Here is a 19,639-nt window from a genome sequence, read left to right as displayed (position 1 = left end):
GTGCGCGTATAGAACTAAAAGCTATAGATACAAGTTCGAAATAAAACAGACACTATAATAATAATAATGGTGTTTAATTAGCCTATAAAAGGCTTTTCTTTTCAAAACATGACAAAATGAGCAACACAAATCTGCATAAAAGGATTGGAAATACGTGATACATTTATCACAAAAGTATAATCTGTAACAACTTTCAATAGGCCTAGACAGCTAGGCTACATCTAATAAAACAAATAAAGATTTAAAACAGGATGTGATGTAATACCGTGTGTTCAAATGAAACGTCTATAGAAAAGGCACTTTGGTTTAATAGCATGATTTGCAGAGAGTTTGGCTTCAATTTTTTTGTTGTGACACATAAAGCTAAGAGATTTACAGACGTCTTTTTATGGCTGCAGTGCTCTAGATCATGGTAAATGACAACCACTGAAAATAGAAAACAGAATAACAAGAATACATTAGAACTGGAAAAACAACAACATAAAAGCTGTCTTTATGAGTTGATTATAAGAGTAAATGGAAAGTTCTCACCTGATGGAAATCCAATTCAATAGAGCCAGTATTAGCCGTGTCAATCTTCATGAAGACTTCTGCAGGGTTGAGAGAGAGGTACAGGCGTAAGAGACTATAACACACACTCTACCCTCTCCGAAGAGTTAAGTCTCCACATAACCCACACGGTAAACACAGGAAGAGAACGCTGCTGACTTTCAGTTGTCTGGATACAGCTATGAATGAAAATACACATTATGACATATTTATACCCCATACATCCTATCTGTGGAGAGTCAAACTGTCTGCTTGTAATCCTGAGCTGAAATGAAATAAATAGAGAAGAAAAGCATACAACCCCCCACCCAAAAGTAACCCACACATTAAAAAAGGTACAATCTGCAATATTTAGTGATGTTACACTCCATGGCCATCTCTCAGCTTTATTGGAAAGCAAGTGCTGCCTTTTGGCTGAAAAACACAAATTCAGGATTGTGGCTTTAAGACAAGACGTCGTTGTACTTACTGAACATCATTTCAAGGCGCATGATGCAGGCGACAAAGTTATCAAAGTCGATGGTCATGTCAGCCTCTCCATACCGAACAACCAGAATCTGGTGGATGGCGTTGTTCAGACTGAAACCTGGTGGAAGATTAAAAAAAATATATATATATATATATATTCTACTTTTATTTAACTAGGCAAGTCAGTTAAGAACAAATTCTTATTTTCAATGACAGCCTAGGAACAGTGAGTTCACTGCCTTGTTCAGGGGCAGAACAACAGATTTGTACCTTGTCAGCTCTGGGATTCTTAGTGCATACATCAGTGATCCCTGTGGGAATGTGAGTTCCCAAACTTTTTATAGTCCCGTACCCCTTCAAACATTCAACCTCCAGCCGTACCCCCTCTAGCACCAGGGTCAGCGCACTCTCAAATGTTGTTTTTTGCCATCATTGTAAGCCTGCCACACACACACACACACACACACACTATAAGATACATTTATTAAACATAAGAATGAGTGTGAGTTGTCGTCTCAACCCGGCTCTTGGGAAGTGACAGAGCTCTTATAGGACCAGGGCACAAATAATAATAATCAATAATTTTGCTCTTTATTTAACCACTTTACATATAAAACCTAATTTGTTAATCGAAAACTGTGAATAACTCACCACAGGTTAATGAGTAGGGTGTGCTTGAAAGGATGCACATAACTCTGCAATGTTGGGTTGTATTGGAGAGAGTCTGTCTTAAATCATTTTCCACACACAGTCTGTGCCTGTATTTTGTTTTCATGCTAGTGAGGGCTGAGAATCCACTCTCACATAGGTACGTGGTTGCAAAGAGCATCAGTGTTTTAACAGCATGATTTGCCAAGGCAGGATACTCTGAGCGCAGCCCAATCCAGAAATCTGGCAGTAGCTTCTGATTAAATTACATTTTCACAGAACTGCTTGTTGCAATTTCGATGAGGCTCTCTTGTTCAGATATCGGTAAGTGGACTGGAGGCAGGGCATGAAAGGGTTATAACGAATCCAGTTGTTTGTGTCATCCGTTTTGGGAAAGTACCTGGGAAATTGCGCACCTAACTCACTCAGGAGCTTCGCTATATCACATTTGACATTGTCCGTAAGCTTGAGTTCATTTGCACACAAACAAATCATACAATGATGGAAAGATCTGTGTGTTGTCCTTGTTAATGCAGACAGAGAAGAGCTCCAACTTCTTAATCATAGCCTCAATTTTGTCCCGGACATTGAATATAGTTGGAGAGTCCCTGTAATCCTAGATTCATCATTCAGGCGAGAAAAAACATCACCCAGATAGGCCAGTCGTGTGAGAAACTCATCATCATGCAAGCGGTCAGACAAGGAAAAATGATGGTCAGTAAAGAAAACTTTAAGCTTGTCTCTCAATTTAAAAAAACGTATCAATACTTTGCCCCTTGATAACTAGTGCACTTCTGTATGTTGTAAAAGCGTTACATGGTCATTGCCCATATTGCATAGTGCAGAAAATACACGAGAGTTCAGGGGCCTTGCTTTAACAAAGTTAACCATTTTCCATGTAGTGTCCAAAACGTCTTTCAAGCTGTCAGGCATTCCCTTGGCAGCAAGAGTCTTTCAGTGGATGCTGTAGTGTACCCAAGTGGTGTCGGGAGCTACTGCTTGCATGCACGTTACCACTCCACTATGTCTCCCTGTCATGGCTTTTGCGCCATCAGTACAGATACCAACACATCTTGACCACCAAAGTCCATTTGATGTCACAAAGCTGTCCAGTACTTAAAAAATACCCTCTTCTGTTGTCCTGGTTTCCAGAAGAGGATGTCTTCCTTAATTGACCCCCCATAAATGTAACAGACATATACCAGGAACTGTGCCAGGCCTGTCACGTCTGTTGACTCATCCAGCTGTAATGCATAGAATTCACTGGCTTGTATGCAAAGCAGTAATTGTTTCAGAACATCTCCTGCCATGTCACTGATGCGTTGTGAAACAGTGTTGTTTAATGAAGGCATTGTCTGTATAGTTTTTTTGGGCCTTTTCCCCCAGCATTGTCCCATCCACCGCAGCAGGAAGAATTAAGTCCTCCACAATAGCATGGAGCTTGCCTGTCCTAGCCACTCAGTAGCTCACCATATAAGACGCTTCTAGCCCCTTCTTATTAATGGTATATGTTGCTTTTATACATGTCTTACTACTCAAAAGTCATCTTAATTCTCGCTCAAAAAACTCCCGTGGCTTATTTTTCAAATTGGCATGTTTTGTTTTTAAATGTCTGTGCAAGAGTGAAGGTTTCATCGAGTTGTGAGATAATACCTTTGCACATATAACACACTGTGGCTGAGGAAAGGCACTACTCCCAATCTAAGTGAACCCCAAATAAATGTAGTTCTCATCATATTTGCACCTCTTCCATGGTCCAACGTCCCTGTCTGTTGTACGGTGCTTTCCCGTGTAAGGGAGCAGTAGCTCTTTGGCTGCATCAGATTCACACTGTCAGTGTCCAAGCTAGCTGGGCTAACAAAAAATGTAGAATTACTGACGCTAGTATTGGATGTGCTCGTGGAAGCAGAACAGCTTGTGTCGTCGACAGATGCAGTACTGCTGGTAGTAGCAGTACTACCATTAGAGCTGGTATGTGTCTCTATGGACCGTTTGAAAATGTGAAGGTATATTTATATATACTGCTCAAAAAAATAAAGGGAACACTTAACACATCCTAGATCTGAATGAAAGAAATCATCTTATTAAATACTTTTCTTTACATAGTTGAATGTGCTGACAACAAAATCACACAAAAATAATCAATGGAAATCCAATTTATCAACCCATGGAGGTCTGGATTTGGAGTCACACTCAAAATGAAAGTGGAAAACCACACTACAGGCTGATCCAACTTTGATGTAATGTCCTTAAAACAAGTCAAAATGAGGCTCAGTAGTGTGTGTGGCCTCCACGTGCCTGTATGACCTCCCTACAACGCCTGGGCATGCTCCTGATGAGGTGGCGGATGGTCTCCTGAGGGATCTCCTCCCAGACCTGGACTAAAGCATCCGCCAACTCCTGGACAGTCTGTGGTGCAATGTGGCGTTGGTGGATGGAGCGAGACATGATGTCCCAGATGTGCTCAATTGGATTCAGGTCTGGGGAACGGGCGGGCCAGTCCATAGCATCAATGCCTTCCTCTTGCAGGAACTGCTGACACACTCCAGCCACATGAGGTCTAGCATTGTCTTGCATTAGGAGGAACCCAGGGCCAACTGCACCAGCATATGGTCTCACAAGGGGTCTGAGGATCTCATCTCGCTACCTAATGGCAGTCAGGCTACCTCTGGCGAGCACATGGAGGGCTGTGCGGCCCCCCAAAGAAATGCCACCCCACACCATGACTGACCCACCGCCAAACCGGTCATGCTGGAGGATGTTGCAGGCAGCAGAACGTTCTCCACGGCATCTCCAGACTCTGTCACGTCTGTCACGTGCTCAGTGTGAACCTGCTTTCATCTGTGAAGTGCACAGGGCGCCAGTGGCGAATTTGCCAATCTTGGTGTTCTCTGGCAAATGCCAAACGCCCTGCACGATGTTGGGCTGTAAGCACAACCCCCACATGTGGACGTCGGGCCCTCATACCACCCTCATGGAGTCTGTTTCTGACCGTTTGAGCAGACACATGCACATTTGTGGCCTGCTGGAGGTCATTTTGCAGGGCTCTGGCAGTGCTTCTCCTGCTCCTCCTTGCACAAAGGCGGAGGTAGCGGTCCTGCTGCTGGGTTGTTGCCCTCCTACGGCCTCCTCCACATCTCCTGATGTACTGGCCTGTCTCCTGGTAGCGCCTCCATGCTCTGGACACTACGCTGACAGACACAGCAAACCTTCTTGCCACAGCTCGCATTGATGTGCCATCCTGGATGAGCTGCACTGCCTGAGCCACTTGTGTGGGTTGTAGACTCCGTCTCATGCTACCACTAGAGTGAAAGCACCGCCAGCATTCAAAAGTGACCAAAACATCAGCCAGGAAGCTTAGGAACTGAGAAGTGGTCTGTGGTCCCCACCTGCAGAACCACTCCTTTATTGCGGGTGTCTTGCTAATTGCCTATAATTTCCACCTATTGTCTATTCCAATGGCACAACAGCATGTGAAATTTATTGTCAATCAGTGTTGCTTCCTAAGTGCCCAGTTTGATTTCACAGAAGTGTGATTGACTTAGAGTTACATTGTGTTGTTTAAGTGTTCCCTTTATTTTTTTGAGCAGTATATATATATATATTTTTTTTATTTGTATTATTATTATTATTATTATTATTATTATACATTTTTTATGTGAATCACATTTTTATTTGGCGTACCCCCGATGGCAGATTGGGAATACTTCCATAGATTAACCAGTAAATTATGTTATTTTATGTCCACAAACCTGCATCCTTCAAGGCCATCCTCATTTCTGGAGTACTCATGGTGCCAGAGTTATCCATGTCATTTTTCTTATAAATGGACTAGAGGGAGGGAGGGATGGGAATAAGGAAGGGTTAAAATGAGATTGCACTGTGTAAAATACACACTGTACTGAACACTGCAAAACACACACTACACTGAAAGTCACACCACGAACACTGAAAAACACACACTACACCGTAAAACACACACTACACCGTAAAACACTCTGTAAAGTAAAACACTCGTATATAGGCTGTCCGGTCTTAGACAACAGAAATAATACTGCATTAATACTGCATACTCTGGTCCAAGGGGTTACGTGCAGCTTGCTGATGCTGAAGTTGTACGTAACGCCAAGGGCCAGAGCTACCACAGCAGTAACACAAACACTAGAACCTCACCAAGTATTTCTGGATCTTCTTCCACAGTGTCGCAAATTCTCCCAGCCCCAGTTGTCCGTTACCGTTGTCCTGTAGGACAGTTAAGGCTCAACAAGTATCCGGACACAGCAAGCCCAAGAAACCAGAGCATTTCAAACTAAATACTTTCATTAGTCACTTTGGTCCTGATTTAGTGTTGAGATGAGTGTGCTCAAGTCACTCATTGAGGTCAATGGGAGACTTGTGTCAAGTTATGCACAATGTGCAGATCTCAAGCTAGAATACTATTCTAGATGTAGAATACCATTCTAGAATACCATTCTTTGTATAGACACAGTATATAATCAGCCTTCCCTGTAGCTCAGTTGGTAGAGCATGGTGTTTGCAACGCCAGGGTTGTGGGTTCGATTCCCACGGGGGGCCAGCACAGAAAAAATTTTTTTTTTAAAATAATAATAATGTATGAAATGTATGCATTCACTACTATAAGTCGCTCTGGATAAGAGCGTCTGCTAAAATGACTATAAAAAAAATAAAAAATAAATAATAATCATTGTGATGTAGTCATACCTGGGTTCAAATACATGTGTATTGTGAGAATCTGGTACTTAAAAATACTTTTTTTTGTTGGTGTATTTTCAGAAAACACAGCCCAAAACAAGTCATTTTATTTAAGTATTTTAACCATTATTTCTAAAAACCAAATAGTCGACCAAATTGTATTTACAATTATTTTCTGAAACTTTTTTCACATACCATTTTGAAATACCTGGGTTAAATGCATAGGAGTGTGTTTGAGTTGCTGTATTTCCAAATACATTCAAATATTAAACTACTTGTCTTTTCAAATAAAATATATCTGAAAACTAACTTTGTGAAAGTAACTGAGACATTGTAAATAGTATTTAAACCCAGGTCTGAATGTAGTGACGCTGTGAAGGCATGTAAAGGATACGTCCATGAGGTTGACCATGACTCTGGCTGTTTCTAGGCTGAAGCCGTCCGTCTTTATGTCCGTTCCTGTAGAGGAGATATCACAAAGAGTTAGGACTTCTGCAGACTTCCACTCCACATAAAACAAGTGCTCTTAACAGTATGTACGGTACAAATACGAATCATGACTGGAAAGAAAGCAGAAAGCCCTTCACTCACGTTTAGCAACGATTTTGTTGAGAATAGACTGGAGCTCAGCTGCTGAAATCTCCATGTCCTAAAAACAAGTGACAGTCACAAAAATTACAACTCTATGTAGGTTTCCCCACACGGGAAAAGTGACGTTTTCAACAAAATAACAGAAGCGGGGTATGGAAGCAATCTTTCCCCATTGAAAGCAGTTAAGCCAAGCTTGAATTCAAAACAAAATGTCATGAATGATATATATTCATGTCATAGTCAACAGTCAATTGCATTACCCTGAAATGTTACTTCAACCAGTGAATGCTAGCGATGGCTAGCTATTCAACCTGTCTTAATGAGTGTTAGCATGGTAATAGCTAACCCCACACACAAACTTCAATATTTTTAAGGGGTAGGCAGTAAGTTGATAACGATATCGCCAAAGTATGTTGTATTGGACATTTCAACAACCAAAAAATCCAAGCTAATGTGAAAACAGTCATGGTGTTTAGTTTATGAAAATAAACAAGATTTAACAAGGCAACCTTGGGGCTAATTTGAATGGCCATCAACGGTAGATTTTTTTAGGAATTTTTCCATCCGTTCCCCAGTAAGACCCACATGGCCGCAGTGAAACGTCACTCCGTGACGAGGTACATGTCACAGGGTGGAACTGTTGAGTTGTGAACACAGAGCTTCTTTCTCGTTGCCAGGTGTAGTTGATTGTAATTAAGGGTGTGGCTTTCTGTATTTAACCTGTCTGTTTGCTACTGTTCAGCAGATTCCCATTACTGTGTGTAGGTTGGCGTGCACAGGGAGAACAAGAACGGTGAGAGAAGCAGCTTTGTGATTGTAAAGTACAGTATGTTGTTTTTGTGGTGTGAGTGTTATTGACCCGCTCCACTTCTCCCTGGTCACGCCCTTCTATAAAAATAAAAAAAACGAGTGTTGCGCAATACCTCTGTAAATGAGTTACATTTGTTAGACGTATTGAATTGTTGATCTGTTTCCAATGTTTTCAAAATCGGTCCTGTGATAAGGATATGTACGAGAGCTGCTGGGGATTTAAGTACCTGGAGCCCGAAGACAAAATATTGTTGTTGTGAATTATGTAAGTCAGCCGGGAAAATAAACCGTTGATGATATCTGTATTTTATTCCCATGCTCCACCCCTTTAAGAAACTGTTTTACTTTAGTCCTGAGGACCTCCCGTCCTGTATTTAAAAGGTGGCAATAGTACGGCTACAGAAATGAGGTGTGTGTAAACACCCCACGTGACATACTCACTACTGAAGCCTTTTCCCCTCAGTGATAACGGTTAGTAAAACTTACTTTTCCAGCTAGCTTTGTGAACAGACCTCTGAACCCTGCATCAACCTCCGCTTCAGACACAGTGTCCTGGGGAAATAGGAGTGAAAAACATATTTAGCACATTGATAAGTCACAGGGTAGGGTATGGTAGTGATAGGATAAGTCACAGGGTATGGTAGTGATAGGATAAGTCACAGGGTATGGTAGTGATAGGATAAGTCACAGGGTATGGTAGTGATAGGATAAGTCACAGGGTATGGTAGTGATAGGATAGTGTGATTTGGTTCCTTACATTGTCTAGTTTAGCCTCTACGCGGTCTTCACAGTGGCTGAGGAACAGAGAAATAAACACATTACAAACACATATGTACACACATACAATTGTTGCTCAACTAAATGTTTTGATTATGCTGCGGGATTTAGAGGTAATATGTGGTTTAGTACGGTACCCTGCGTCACTGCTTCATTGCTTTAGACCACCACAAGGGGGAGTTAGAGCACTGATTATGCTTTTGGGTCCAGAGGCGCTACTGTGTCTAACTGACAATGAATGAATGGGCGACATAAACCAAATAGAAACTGATAATTGTGCACGGACTTCAAAATGTAATTTCAATTAACAGAATGATGAGGATGAAGAAGGTGATTGTTCTAAATTCAATAGTGGAATAACTGGTCTTCCTCTGTCCTGCACGTGCACACACGGGAAAACACACGTTACTTCTCGTCAGTATTACTTACTAAAACTGTTGTTACACTAAGGTTTTTATTCTAAGAGAAATGAAAATGTTCAGTTATATTCAATGATATTCTTAAGATATGTGTTTACTGAATATATGCAAGTGATGTCTGCTAAATAATCAAGTTGATGGCGCCGTCATATAGCCTCAGGCACCTACATAAAGCTGAGTGACTCAGTCATATAGCCTTGGCACCTACATAAAACTGAGTGACTCAGTCATATAGCCTCAGCACCTACATAAAGCTGAGTGACTCACTCATTCATGGCTTTGGATCAAAATAAGTACCAACATTCTTTCTGATAGTCTTTAATAAAGAAATGTTTTGGTTATCCTGACCTGGAAATCATGTATTATACTCTCTAAAAGGAAAAATATTACCACTGTCTCTTGCGCAAGTCATTTCACAAATTTTCCCAAACGAAAAATTCCCCTTAGATATTAATTTAGAATCCTCCAATCCTCTAAATGTAATTATTGGTGGAGAGCTGTATAGATTACAAAATAGTTGGGAAGAGATTTGATGGCACATGGTTTATGAATTGACTCGCAATTTTCCGTTCCTCCTGAACAATAGTGTAAGAATTGCTATTCCTCTGTCCTGCACGCACACACGAAAAAAAACAGACTTCTTTTTTTGTTTCTACTTGATCAGAACAAGTTGTAACTGGACTGTAGCATATTACTTATTAAAACTGTTGTAACACCAAGGTTTTTATTCTTTCTTAGTTAGGTTGGCTGTATCACAACCGGCTGTGATTGGGTGTCCCATAGGGCTGCGCACAATTGGCCCAGCGTCGTCCAGGTTTGGCCGGTGTAGGCCGTCATTGTAAATAAGAATTTGTTCTTAACCGACTTGCCTAGTTAAAAAAAGGTCACATTGTACAGCGCCATATTTTCCTAATGGAAACCCTGAGGGTTTAGTTTTTCTTGGAATAGAAACACTATAATATTAATCAAATTAACTAAGCTACACTTCTAAAAATCAATCCCATATACTATGTTCTTACAAAAAAAAAATGTCTCTAGTACAGACAATAACGTGTGTTATTTGTGTGTTATTAGACTGTGTTTGTCTATTGTTTTGACTTAGATGAAGATCAGATTTGATGACCAATTTATACAGAAATCCAGGTAATTCCAAAAGGGTTCACACTTTTTCTTGCCTGTATGTATGTATGTATGTATGTATGTATGTATGTATGTATGTATGTATGTATGTAGAAAAAGTGTGAACCCTTTTGGAATTACATATACATATATATATCATGGCTCCCGTGTGGCGCAGTGGTCTAAGGCACTGCATCTCAGTGCAGGAGGCATCACTACAGTCCCTGGTTTGAATCCAGGCTGTATCACATCTGACCATGATTGGGAGTCCCATAGGGCGGCGCACAATTGGCCCAGTGTCAACCGGGTTTGGCCGTCATTGTAAATAAGAAATATTCTTAACTGACTTGCCTAGTTAAATAAAGGTTACATTTAAAAACAAATGGCGGCAATATTATTTGACCCCCCAAATTAATAATGCATTTTTTTTCATAAAAAAATAAAATTAAAATAATACTCCCAAATGCAATGTCCCAAGAAGGAAGTCACCGTGCCTAAATAAAAAATATAGCTAACTTGATATGCAAGTGTTGCACACCAACAGATGGAGAAAACCTACACCAGTCGAGCAATTCATTTCAACAATAATCTTCATTATAATTTGACTTTACAAACAACAATAGGGCTTAATTGGAGTCTATTTCTTGGGAGCCTAGACCTATATAAAATAACTTAACTGGCTGTGGTAGGCTATGAGGCTTAGCAGCCTAATAGAAGTAGGATTTTCTTTATTAGGCCTACTTACAATTGCAACTGGTCAAAAATGTAGCATCCTACATAAAACAATCATTTAAAGAAGAAAAGGCTGTCTGTGTCGGGATATCCTGCTCTTGTAACGACAGAGCAAACACAACATACTGTCAGCTTGAGACGTAAATATCCCTGGATAAGCGCTCACAATAATATTAGTATTTACTAACTACAGTTATATAGGCCACTAAGTTACATAGTCAATGAAAAGTTATCGGACACAATCTTGTGGATGTCGGGTTTGATGGATAGATGTGATTTTGATGTGCAGGCAGTTCTCGATTGACTTATGTGAAAGCCGTTTCCTGTCGTGAGTCTATATTGCATAAGATCGGTAGGATAGTCAGTTTTACGAGGGTATGTTTGGCAGTGTGAGTGAAAAAGGCTTTGTTGTGAAATAGGAAGCCGATTCTAGATTTAATTTTGGATTGGAGATGCTTAATGTGAGTCTGGAAGGAGAGTTTACAGTCTAACCAGACACTGGCAGATAAGAGGAGGGAAAGAGAGAAAGAGGAGGATAAGGTGAAAATTAGTAGATTTTAGAGAGGAGAGGACTCGCAGGTGTAAGTCAATCCAAATTCTTAGCACATAAAATGGAAGTTGTTATTGTGCTCTATTCCTCTGAGCATGCCACCCACAACGCACACAGGGACTCAGTACTCCTGAGTGCTTCCCTGATTTCGCTCAATGTCCAGAATTCAATCATCTCAGTTTGAATTGCGACCTCATCCAGCGAGGGTATAGTTTTCTTAGCAAGGGAGGAGAATTCTCCACCTGGGCGGACTGTGAGAGGATCACGTACAAACGCAAAGATATCCTTGGGCATGCTGTAGTCTTCAAATCTGGTGGAGAAGTTGTTCCTCAGCTGCTTGATGAAATCTTCCATCACCTCTGTGACAATGCTGCGGCCTGGTCCCTCTGCATGTTGTTTCTTCAGTGTGCTGAAGTGCAGTAGCCTTCCAGATGACAAGTCCAAATCGAACAACTCAAGCTTCCTGGTAAAGGTCTCAAATTTCTCCTCCATGTCCACAACTGTTACCCTCTTCCTTGTAACTGCAGATTTAACCTGTTTAAGTTACAGAATATGTCCGCAAAAAAAGCTGTATGTGCAGCTTGCAGTTAACGATTCAATGTTTCTGCGTTGGGCCTCTATATGGGGCGGGAATACCACTGAAAGTTCTATGCTTAGATTCATAATTTACATCTGAGATTGAATTATTTGCAAACAGTGATATTTTCATTGCAAATAAGACACCCTGGCTTGGCATTGGGAAAAGATGGAGAGATGAACGCATCTCTCTCTGTACATTCTTCTTCTTGATACGTTTTGAGAGCAACATTTTATCTTGCTATCAAGCAAATTGTTCTGAACAAATGTTGACGTTATAAGAAGTAGTGTAGGCTGCATAGACCGTTTTTTCCCCACCAATCAACGCACAGAGAAAGACAAAAATAACTGAATAGAGACAGTGATTTTATGAGCGTAATCAGATAACAATTATTATCGTATTGTCACTGAATTGATTATAATCATATGTGTTAAACATGTTACATTTGTAGTGTATGCCAATTGTGCTAAAATTATAAACTTATTATGTTCTGGCCCGCCTTCATCCAATTGTTATAATAGGATTTGAAGCAATAGTCTACCTGAGTGTGGTCAACTATTTCAGCACCGTTTCGCGCTGCTCTGAGACAAGCATGGGGACTGGTCTTGATAAATCAATGAGATTTTTATGTTCACCCGTTTGGGTATTGGTTAGACTACAACTAGGGTGTGGAAACAGTCACGTTGCACAGCGACATATTTTCCCAACGGAAACTCTGAAGGTTTCGTTTTTCTTGGAATAGAAATACCATAATGTTAATCAAATTAATTAAAATCAATCCCATATACTATGTCTTGACAAAAAAAAGGTTTTAAATTCTCTAGTACAGCCAATATTACAAAAAGACAAATGCTTCTCAGATGCCCTCTGGTGGTCAAACTAGCACTAACTAGCATTAATGGCAACAATGGCTGACACCTAAATAACGTGCCATAGAATTCTACTGCAGCCCGCAAGGTGTGCTGCAGTATGACGCAACTTTTACAGGAAGAACCACTGAACACACACACACACTGCTTACTGAAATTGGGCCTGTTTCTCTGAGAACACTCTAAGGCAGAAGTCAGCGTTCAGGTCAGCCTCGAAGGTGGAGGGGACGATGAGGTATTCTCCAGGGGGCAGTTTGAAGCGGGTGCTGACCTCTCTCAGGTTGATGAAGGTCTCAGAGCGGGCCTTCTGGGCATGGGTCAGGAAATAGTTCTTATCCAGGTGGACCTCCCTCTGGCCGTGGAACTGTTGTGGTACCTGGGAGTAGAAACACAATGCTACATCAGCCACATCAAATACTGTTAATGTTACATCAGCCACATCATATGTTAAATCAGCCACAACATATAATGTTAAATCAGCCACATCATATATAATGTTACATCAGCTACATCATATAATGTTAATGTTACATCAGCCACATATGTTACATCAGCCACATCATATAATGTTAATGTTACATCAGCCACAACCAGATGGTGATCTTCTGTAGCTCAGTTGGTAGAGCGTGGTGCTTGCAACGGCAGAATTGTGAGTTTGATTCCCGGGTACCGCCGATTCTTAAAATGTATGCACACATAACTAAGATACTTTGGATAAAGGTGTCTGCTAAATGTCATACTTTAATATAGTATAAATCACATAAAAGTAACAGGTATAAGCCTATAACAAACAGGACTGGTATCAATTATGGATTTATCTGACAGTAGTGGGTTTAATAAAGCCTGAGTGCTGGTCTGTTTATCCTGCCAACTCAATGGCTTGACATGGATAGCAATGGAGTTAACTTCTGCCTCTGCATTGCTTTCTCTTTGGGGTTTTAGGCTGGGTATCTGTAACGCACTTTTGTGACAACTGCTGATTATGTAAACAGGGAATCATAAAACATATTTGATTGAATGATTGGCAAGAGCACAAACAGATCTAGGACCAGTATATTATTATAGTGATGCCCCCCCGAGCCCCACCTCATAGATAGCGAATCCGATGGTGTGCATGTCCTCTCCTACTTTCCTCATCCGTCTTCTGTTCTTCTGGATGAGTCCCACCACGAAGCTACAGCCCACCTCATTATCCCCTGGGTCGTCATCCTCTTCCTCCAGATTGATCTTGAACTGGGGATTCATCCAGAACGTGTCTGTGGGGGGGAATTGCCAATGTTATTATGAAGGAGAGTACTGTTATAAAGTATGACTTGTAGTGTATGGTTGAGGTGTGTAGAGGTATCTGTGGAGGTATTTGTGGAAGGATCTGTGGAAGGATCTGTGGAAGGATCTGTGGCAGTAGAGATTGACCAGGGTCAATACGAGGGTTGGGTTGATGGAGACGTTAGAACAGGAGGTGTTTTATTCATACTCATGGGTCATTTCCACTGCATGGATTTAGCCTGACTATTGACAAAGACTCCACTTCTATGGCTGAGGAAACTGTCTGTGTGAGTCACAGGAGGCTGGTGGCACCTTAATTGGGGAGGACGGGCTCATAGTAATGGCTGGAATGGAATTAATGGAATGGTATGGAACTCATAAAACACATGGTTTCCTGATGTTTGATACCATTCCATTTACTCCATTCCAGTGATTATTATGAGCTGTCCTCCCGTAAACAGCCTCCTGTGGTGTGTGTGTGTTTGTGTGTATGGGGCGTGCTTTACGGGGATTATTCCTGCATCCTCCAGCGGTCGACCCTTTCCTCCAGGCCCCGTCGTAGTTGGTCACACTCCATTGTTTTATATCATCTGAGTTCAGGGTGTCAGGGGTCAGAGTGCAGATCTCCAGACGATGGTAATTCTTCATGAAGTCTGTGTACGACATCCTGTAAAGACATGAAACACCACCAAGTCAGAGAAGGACATCCTGTAAAGACACGAAGCAACACCAAGTCACAGAAGGACATCCTGTAAAGACATGAAGCAACACCAAGTCAGAGAAGGACATCCTGTAAAGACATGAAGCAACACCAAGTCAGAGAAGGACATCCTGTAAAGACATGAAGCAACACCAAGTCACAGAAGAACATCCTGTAAAGACATGAAGCAACACCAAGTCACAGAAGGACATCCTGTAAAGACATGAAGCAACACCAAGTCACAGAAGGACATCCTGTAAAGACATGAAGCAACACCAAGTCACAGGACATCCTGTAAAGACCAAGTCGGTAAACTATTATTCTTTAACACACAAATCAAGCTCGGTTGGTCAAGCATGGCACTTGTAAGGCCAGGATAGTGGGTTTGATTCCCGTGTTTGTACCCATCAATGTAAGTTGCTTCGATAAAAGTCTCTCATTCCCAGAATCTTCCACCCCCATATGTACGAAGAGCCTGGTGGACCAATGGGTCAAACCACACACACAACATATGCTCACACACATATAACATGCATACACATCCCATACACACTGTTGCAACGTTGGGAAAGGGCTCGGAAGTAGGCATTTCACTGGTATTTCATTTGAAACTTGCCGTTCGTTAGCAAACAGACAAGACAGGGAGAAACTCCCAGCTGTCTCAATCAGCTTAATCTACCAACCAATCATCTTCCACAATACCTTCCCTCTAACCCTCCCCCATACATGTTGGGTCTTGCCTCCATTTGTAGCACCACCTTGCAGTCATGTGATTCGCTAAAATTAAATGATGACAAATACTTTACTTAGTAAGTTGGAAGTGACCACAGAATTCCAAGGTAGAATTCTTTAGTCACTCCCACTGAGGCCTCTGTACGCAATAGCCTGGGGACACATTAGATAAATGGCCTTTATATTATATTATATATATATATACAGTATTAACACAGACTGTGAAATCGATCCTGTGAAACAGAACACAGGTGGAACAGATCACAAAAACACCACAAAACAGAAATGACATTACCAATTCAATATTCTCCAAGCAATAACCTGATTTGTCTGTCTGTAAAAAAAATAATATATATATATATATATATATTTCACAACACAAAGCAACACAGGTAATTTGATCAGACACAAGCCATGACATGACTCACACGGTTAAACCCAGGCACACCTTGGCTTAGACCCACACAACTTTAATCAAACAGATACTTAGGATAATGAGATTATAACTTATTGCTTAAGTGGCCGTAAGGGAGATAATAAATAATTAAAATAACAGATCCTTGGGATATTATTATGGGCTGGCCCTTTGAGTGCTATAGAAAACACTTTACCAGAACTCTCCGTCGTCTGCTTTCACAACGTCACGCTCAGAAAAATCTACGCTGTTCCACTCCGACGAGCTAGAGAGAGAGAGAGAGAGAGAGAGAGAGAGAGAGAGAGAGAGAAACCACAGTTTCTTTAACAAGTGTGTGGTAACCATCAGCGTTGATTCAATTCAGAAAGCAAGTTGAAATTCCAATAACATTTTCCTCAGTTTACTTCCTAAATGAACTGAACTGGAATTGAACCCACCCAGTTTGAATTGAACCCACACACTACTCTGAGGTTCTCTCTTACTTGTCACTCCAGGCCCCGGTCCACTCCACTGTTCCCCAGGGGTTACGCACTCTGACCAGCTTCTCCTTGCGGCCACGGTAGTTCACCTGGTTTAGTAAGGTTATCATACAGTAGTTAGGTCCTGCTTTGGGTTCAGACAGATCTCATACATCAGTGGTCACCAACAGCATATTGGCTATATGCCTGGTCTAATACATTATCACAGCATATTGGCTATATGCCTGGTCTAATACATTATCACAGCATATTGGCTATATGCCTGTTCTAATACACTATCACAGCATATTGGCTATATGCCTGTTCTAATACATTATCACAGCATATTGGCTATATGCCTGGCCTAATACATGATCACAGCATATTGGCTATATGCCTGGTCTAATACATTATCACAGCATATTGGCTATATGCCAATGTGATTTTTCATAGTCGCATGTCAGTTTTATTCCCAGAGTTCCCAGTTGTTTTGAACACGGCATTAGTCTCAGCGGAGAGAGGGAGAGAGCAGCAGAGGGTCCGCCTCTCACCGTCCCTGCTCGCTCTCGCCTTCCTTTCCTCCGGTGAGACTGACCAGAAGGGCCACAGTCTTCCACCTGGTGGCGTAACTGGAGTTGCACCACATCTGCCTCATGCACAAATTAAATGTTGTTCCTATGACCAGAGAATGTGAAATATTCCGCAATATTAAAAAATGGACACGACAAGCTGCAAATAATCATTAAAACGCAGAGCTATCGATATAATCGGCTACTCATTCATTGCAGCTGCAGCGCGAGTGGAATTACGGAGAAGAGCGTTTTATGTTTTGTGTTGAATAAAAACAGGGTTGACAGTGCTGAATAAAAACAGAAAAATTAACTCAGTCAAAAACTGCAGCTCTTTGCTGTATTCTTTGACAGTTTCTCTGTGGTCATGGTTTTAAAAGTTATTAGTCTTACGTAGGCTAGTATCAAACTTTGCTGTGGCCGTCGAAGCTCTGTTGGCAACATGATTTGAGCTATCTGATTGGCCAGCCCAGTAGGCGCACTCGATTTACCCACAGATCTCCTGGTCCGCCGGGTAGGCGGAGTTTGTCTTTTCAGACAAATTAAATGGTTCAAAATGGGAACACTTTGCTTACCCGGTGCGCAGGACTTCTGAATCACGTGCACCGGAGGTCAACAACGCAACACAAATTTAAAAAAAAGGTGCCCAAGCCTTTTATCCTTGGATTTTTTACAGAAATGTTTGGTGATAAACTCGGAATGCATTGAACATCGACCAGTAGATCGCAATCGATCGGTTGGCGACCACTGTCACATACTATGAGGAACTTTGATAGCCTGGATCTGTTGGTGTTGTATAGCCAACTCATATGGTCGTTGCCAATATGATAGGATAGGATTAACTTGTGTCAGTCACACAGTACTGCTGTATGCAACATAGACACATGACCCACTCAACATAATGTATACATCATACATAGAAGTTGGCTATAAAGCACAAACAGGACTTTGTTGGACTTTGTGGATATACTGTATGACAGGGATCGTCAACTAGATTCAGCCGCTGGACGATTTTTTGTTGTTGTTGAGTAGACTGCTAATTGACCGCAAGAAGCCCAAATAGATCATGTTTAACTAAAACTGAATAATTTCAAACCTTGCTTACATTTGTATATGATCAATTTTGTATATGATCACATTTGTATATGATCTCTCTATTATGCGTTTGAATACTTGGGAGCAGATTTCTTCAATGAAAATTACTTGGAGATGATTTCCTGGTGTTTTACCATCTTTTTGGGGGTTTTTTGTGCTGAAAACTTGGGGGGGCCAAATAAAACCAACCGTGGGCCAAATTCTGCCCGCCAGTTGGGGAACCGTGCTGTATGAAATACTGAGTCTGTCTGATGTTACCTCCATAGCCCCAGTCAGAGAGTAGGCATGTCCTTTCACCAGCTTCTGATAGGTGACGGCCTCTGAGTCTGCTTGACTGGTGATCTGGAGAGACAGGGAACCAAACCATAACTAAATCATAACCACACCATGGAAAAACTAATGATAAAAAACGGATAATATCACAACCAAACAGCACATAGAACCTGCACTAAAATAATTATCCACGGACACTGTTCATTCAGCTTGCTTTTTAGTCTAGGACTAGGCTTAATCTGTGCCCAGGAAACCACCCCCAAACGTTTCCTGCATTTAACAGTGACTGTCTCATAACAGATGTTTTTATCCAGAGCGACTTACATTTGGTGGCACAGTGCAGTGAAGAACCTACCCCCCCCCCCCCCCCCCCCCCCCACTATCATGCTATTAAAACCATCTCTTAGATAACATCATGTCCTTCACTGCATGTAACAATCTCCTTTATCTTTTTATAGAAGACAACAACTACATATCACAATCATGTTTTCATTACACATGGCAAATTAAACCTGAAACTTCAAACTGGATGATAATAGTAATATAATGTTATATTCTGAAGTTGTACACACATCGATGGAGCAGCCCAGCAGAGCTCCAGACGCCAGGGCTTTCCTGATGATCTGGAACAGGTCGGAGGGAGCCTTCTTCAGGTCATAGTTCTCTGCTATCCCTCCTGTGAAGTCCTCAAAGCCCTCAGTGGTGGAGCCACCTGACAGAGCCTCATAGCATCCATTCACCCTGAGAGACAGAGAGAGAGACAGAGAGAGAGACAGAGAGAGAGAGACAGAGACAGAGAGAGACAGAGAGAGAGAGACAGAGAGAGAGAGACAGAGAGAGAGAGAGAGAGAGAGACAGAGAGAGAGAGACAGAGAGAGAGAGACAGAGAGAGAGAGAGAGAGAGACAGAGAGAGAGAGAGAGACAGAGAGAGACAGAGAGAGAGAGAGAGACAGAGAGAGACAGAGAGAGAGACAGAGAGACAGAGAGAGAGACAGAGAGAGCGAGAGAGACAGGGAGACAGAGAGAGAGAGAGAGAGAGAGAGAGAGAGAGAGAGAGAGAGAGAGAGAGAGACAGAGAGACAGAGAGAGAGACAGAGAGAGACACAGACAAACAGAAAAAAAAGACACCTTTCAAAACCAAGACGGTTTTCTTTTTTAAGCCTTTTCTTTATATCTGAAAGGTGTTGCCGGTGTTGTGCTGAAAATCTCTCCCCCCTTCCGCGTAAACACGCACACACTCAATTCTTCCTTGTTGCGACTTGCTTGCTAGTTGAGATTTCTGCTCTTCACTCCGTTGTCAGTTCAGCC

The 19,639-nt window shown here is 41.6% G+C and overlaps 1 protein-coding gene across 1 annotated transcript in view; it reads right to left on the bottom strand.

Moving 5' to 3' along the window:
- Positions 1 to 58: 58 nt before the first annotated feature.
- LOC106578800 (calpain-2 catalytic subunit) overlaps positions 59 to 19,639 on the bottom strand; it is a 34,862-nt gene continuing 15,281 nt past the window's right edge. The window contains exons 5-20 of the mRNA XM_045702300.2: positions 18,903 to 19,071; positions 18,316 to 18,399; positions 16,418 to 16,503; positions 16,132 to 16,200; positions 14,595 to 14,755; positions 13,909 to 14,078; positions 12,975 to 13,198; positions 8,537 to 8,573; positions 8,266 to 8,331; positions 6,970 to 7,027; positions 6,773 to 6,837; positions 5,839 to 5,907; positions 5,418 to 5,496; positions 1,019 to 1,135; positions 532 to 590; positions 59 to 426 (exon numbers count right to left, since the gene is read on the bottom strand). Of these exons, the coding sequence (XP_045558256.1) occupies positions 403 to 426; positions 532 to 590; positions 1,019 to 1,135; positions 5,418 to 5,496; positions 5,839 to 5,907; positions 6,773 to 6,837; positions 6,970 to 7,027; positions 8,266 to 8,331; positions 8,537 to 8,573; positions 12,975 to 13,198; positions 13,909 to 14,078; positions 14,595 to 14,755; positions 16,132 to 16,200; positions 16,418 to 16,503; positions 18,316 to 18,399; positions 18,903 to 19,071 (1,537 nt within the window). The 3' untranslated portion in view covers positions 59 to 402. The remainder of the gene's footprint in view (positions 427 to 531; positions 591 to 1,018; positions 1,136 to 5,417; positions 5,497 to 5,838; positions 5,908 to 6,772; positions 6,838 to 6,969; positions 7,028 to 8,265; positions 8,332 to 8,536; positions 8,574 to 12,974; positions 13,199 to 13,908; positions 14,079 to 14,594; positions 14,756 to 16,131; positions 16,201 to 16,417; positions 16,504 to 18,315; positions 18,400 to 18,902; positions 19,072 to 19,639) is intronic.

Source organism: Salmo salar, chromosome 19, assembly GCF_965601325.2.
Source record: "Salmo salar chromosome 19, fSalSal1, whole genome shotgun sequence".
NCBI lineage: Eukaryota > Metazoa > Chordata > Actinopteri > Salmoniformes > Salmonidae > Salmo > Salmo salar.
This window is presented reverse-complemented; position numbering and strand designations above follow the sequence as displayed.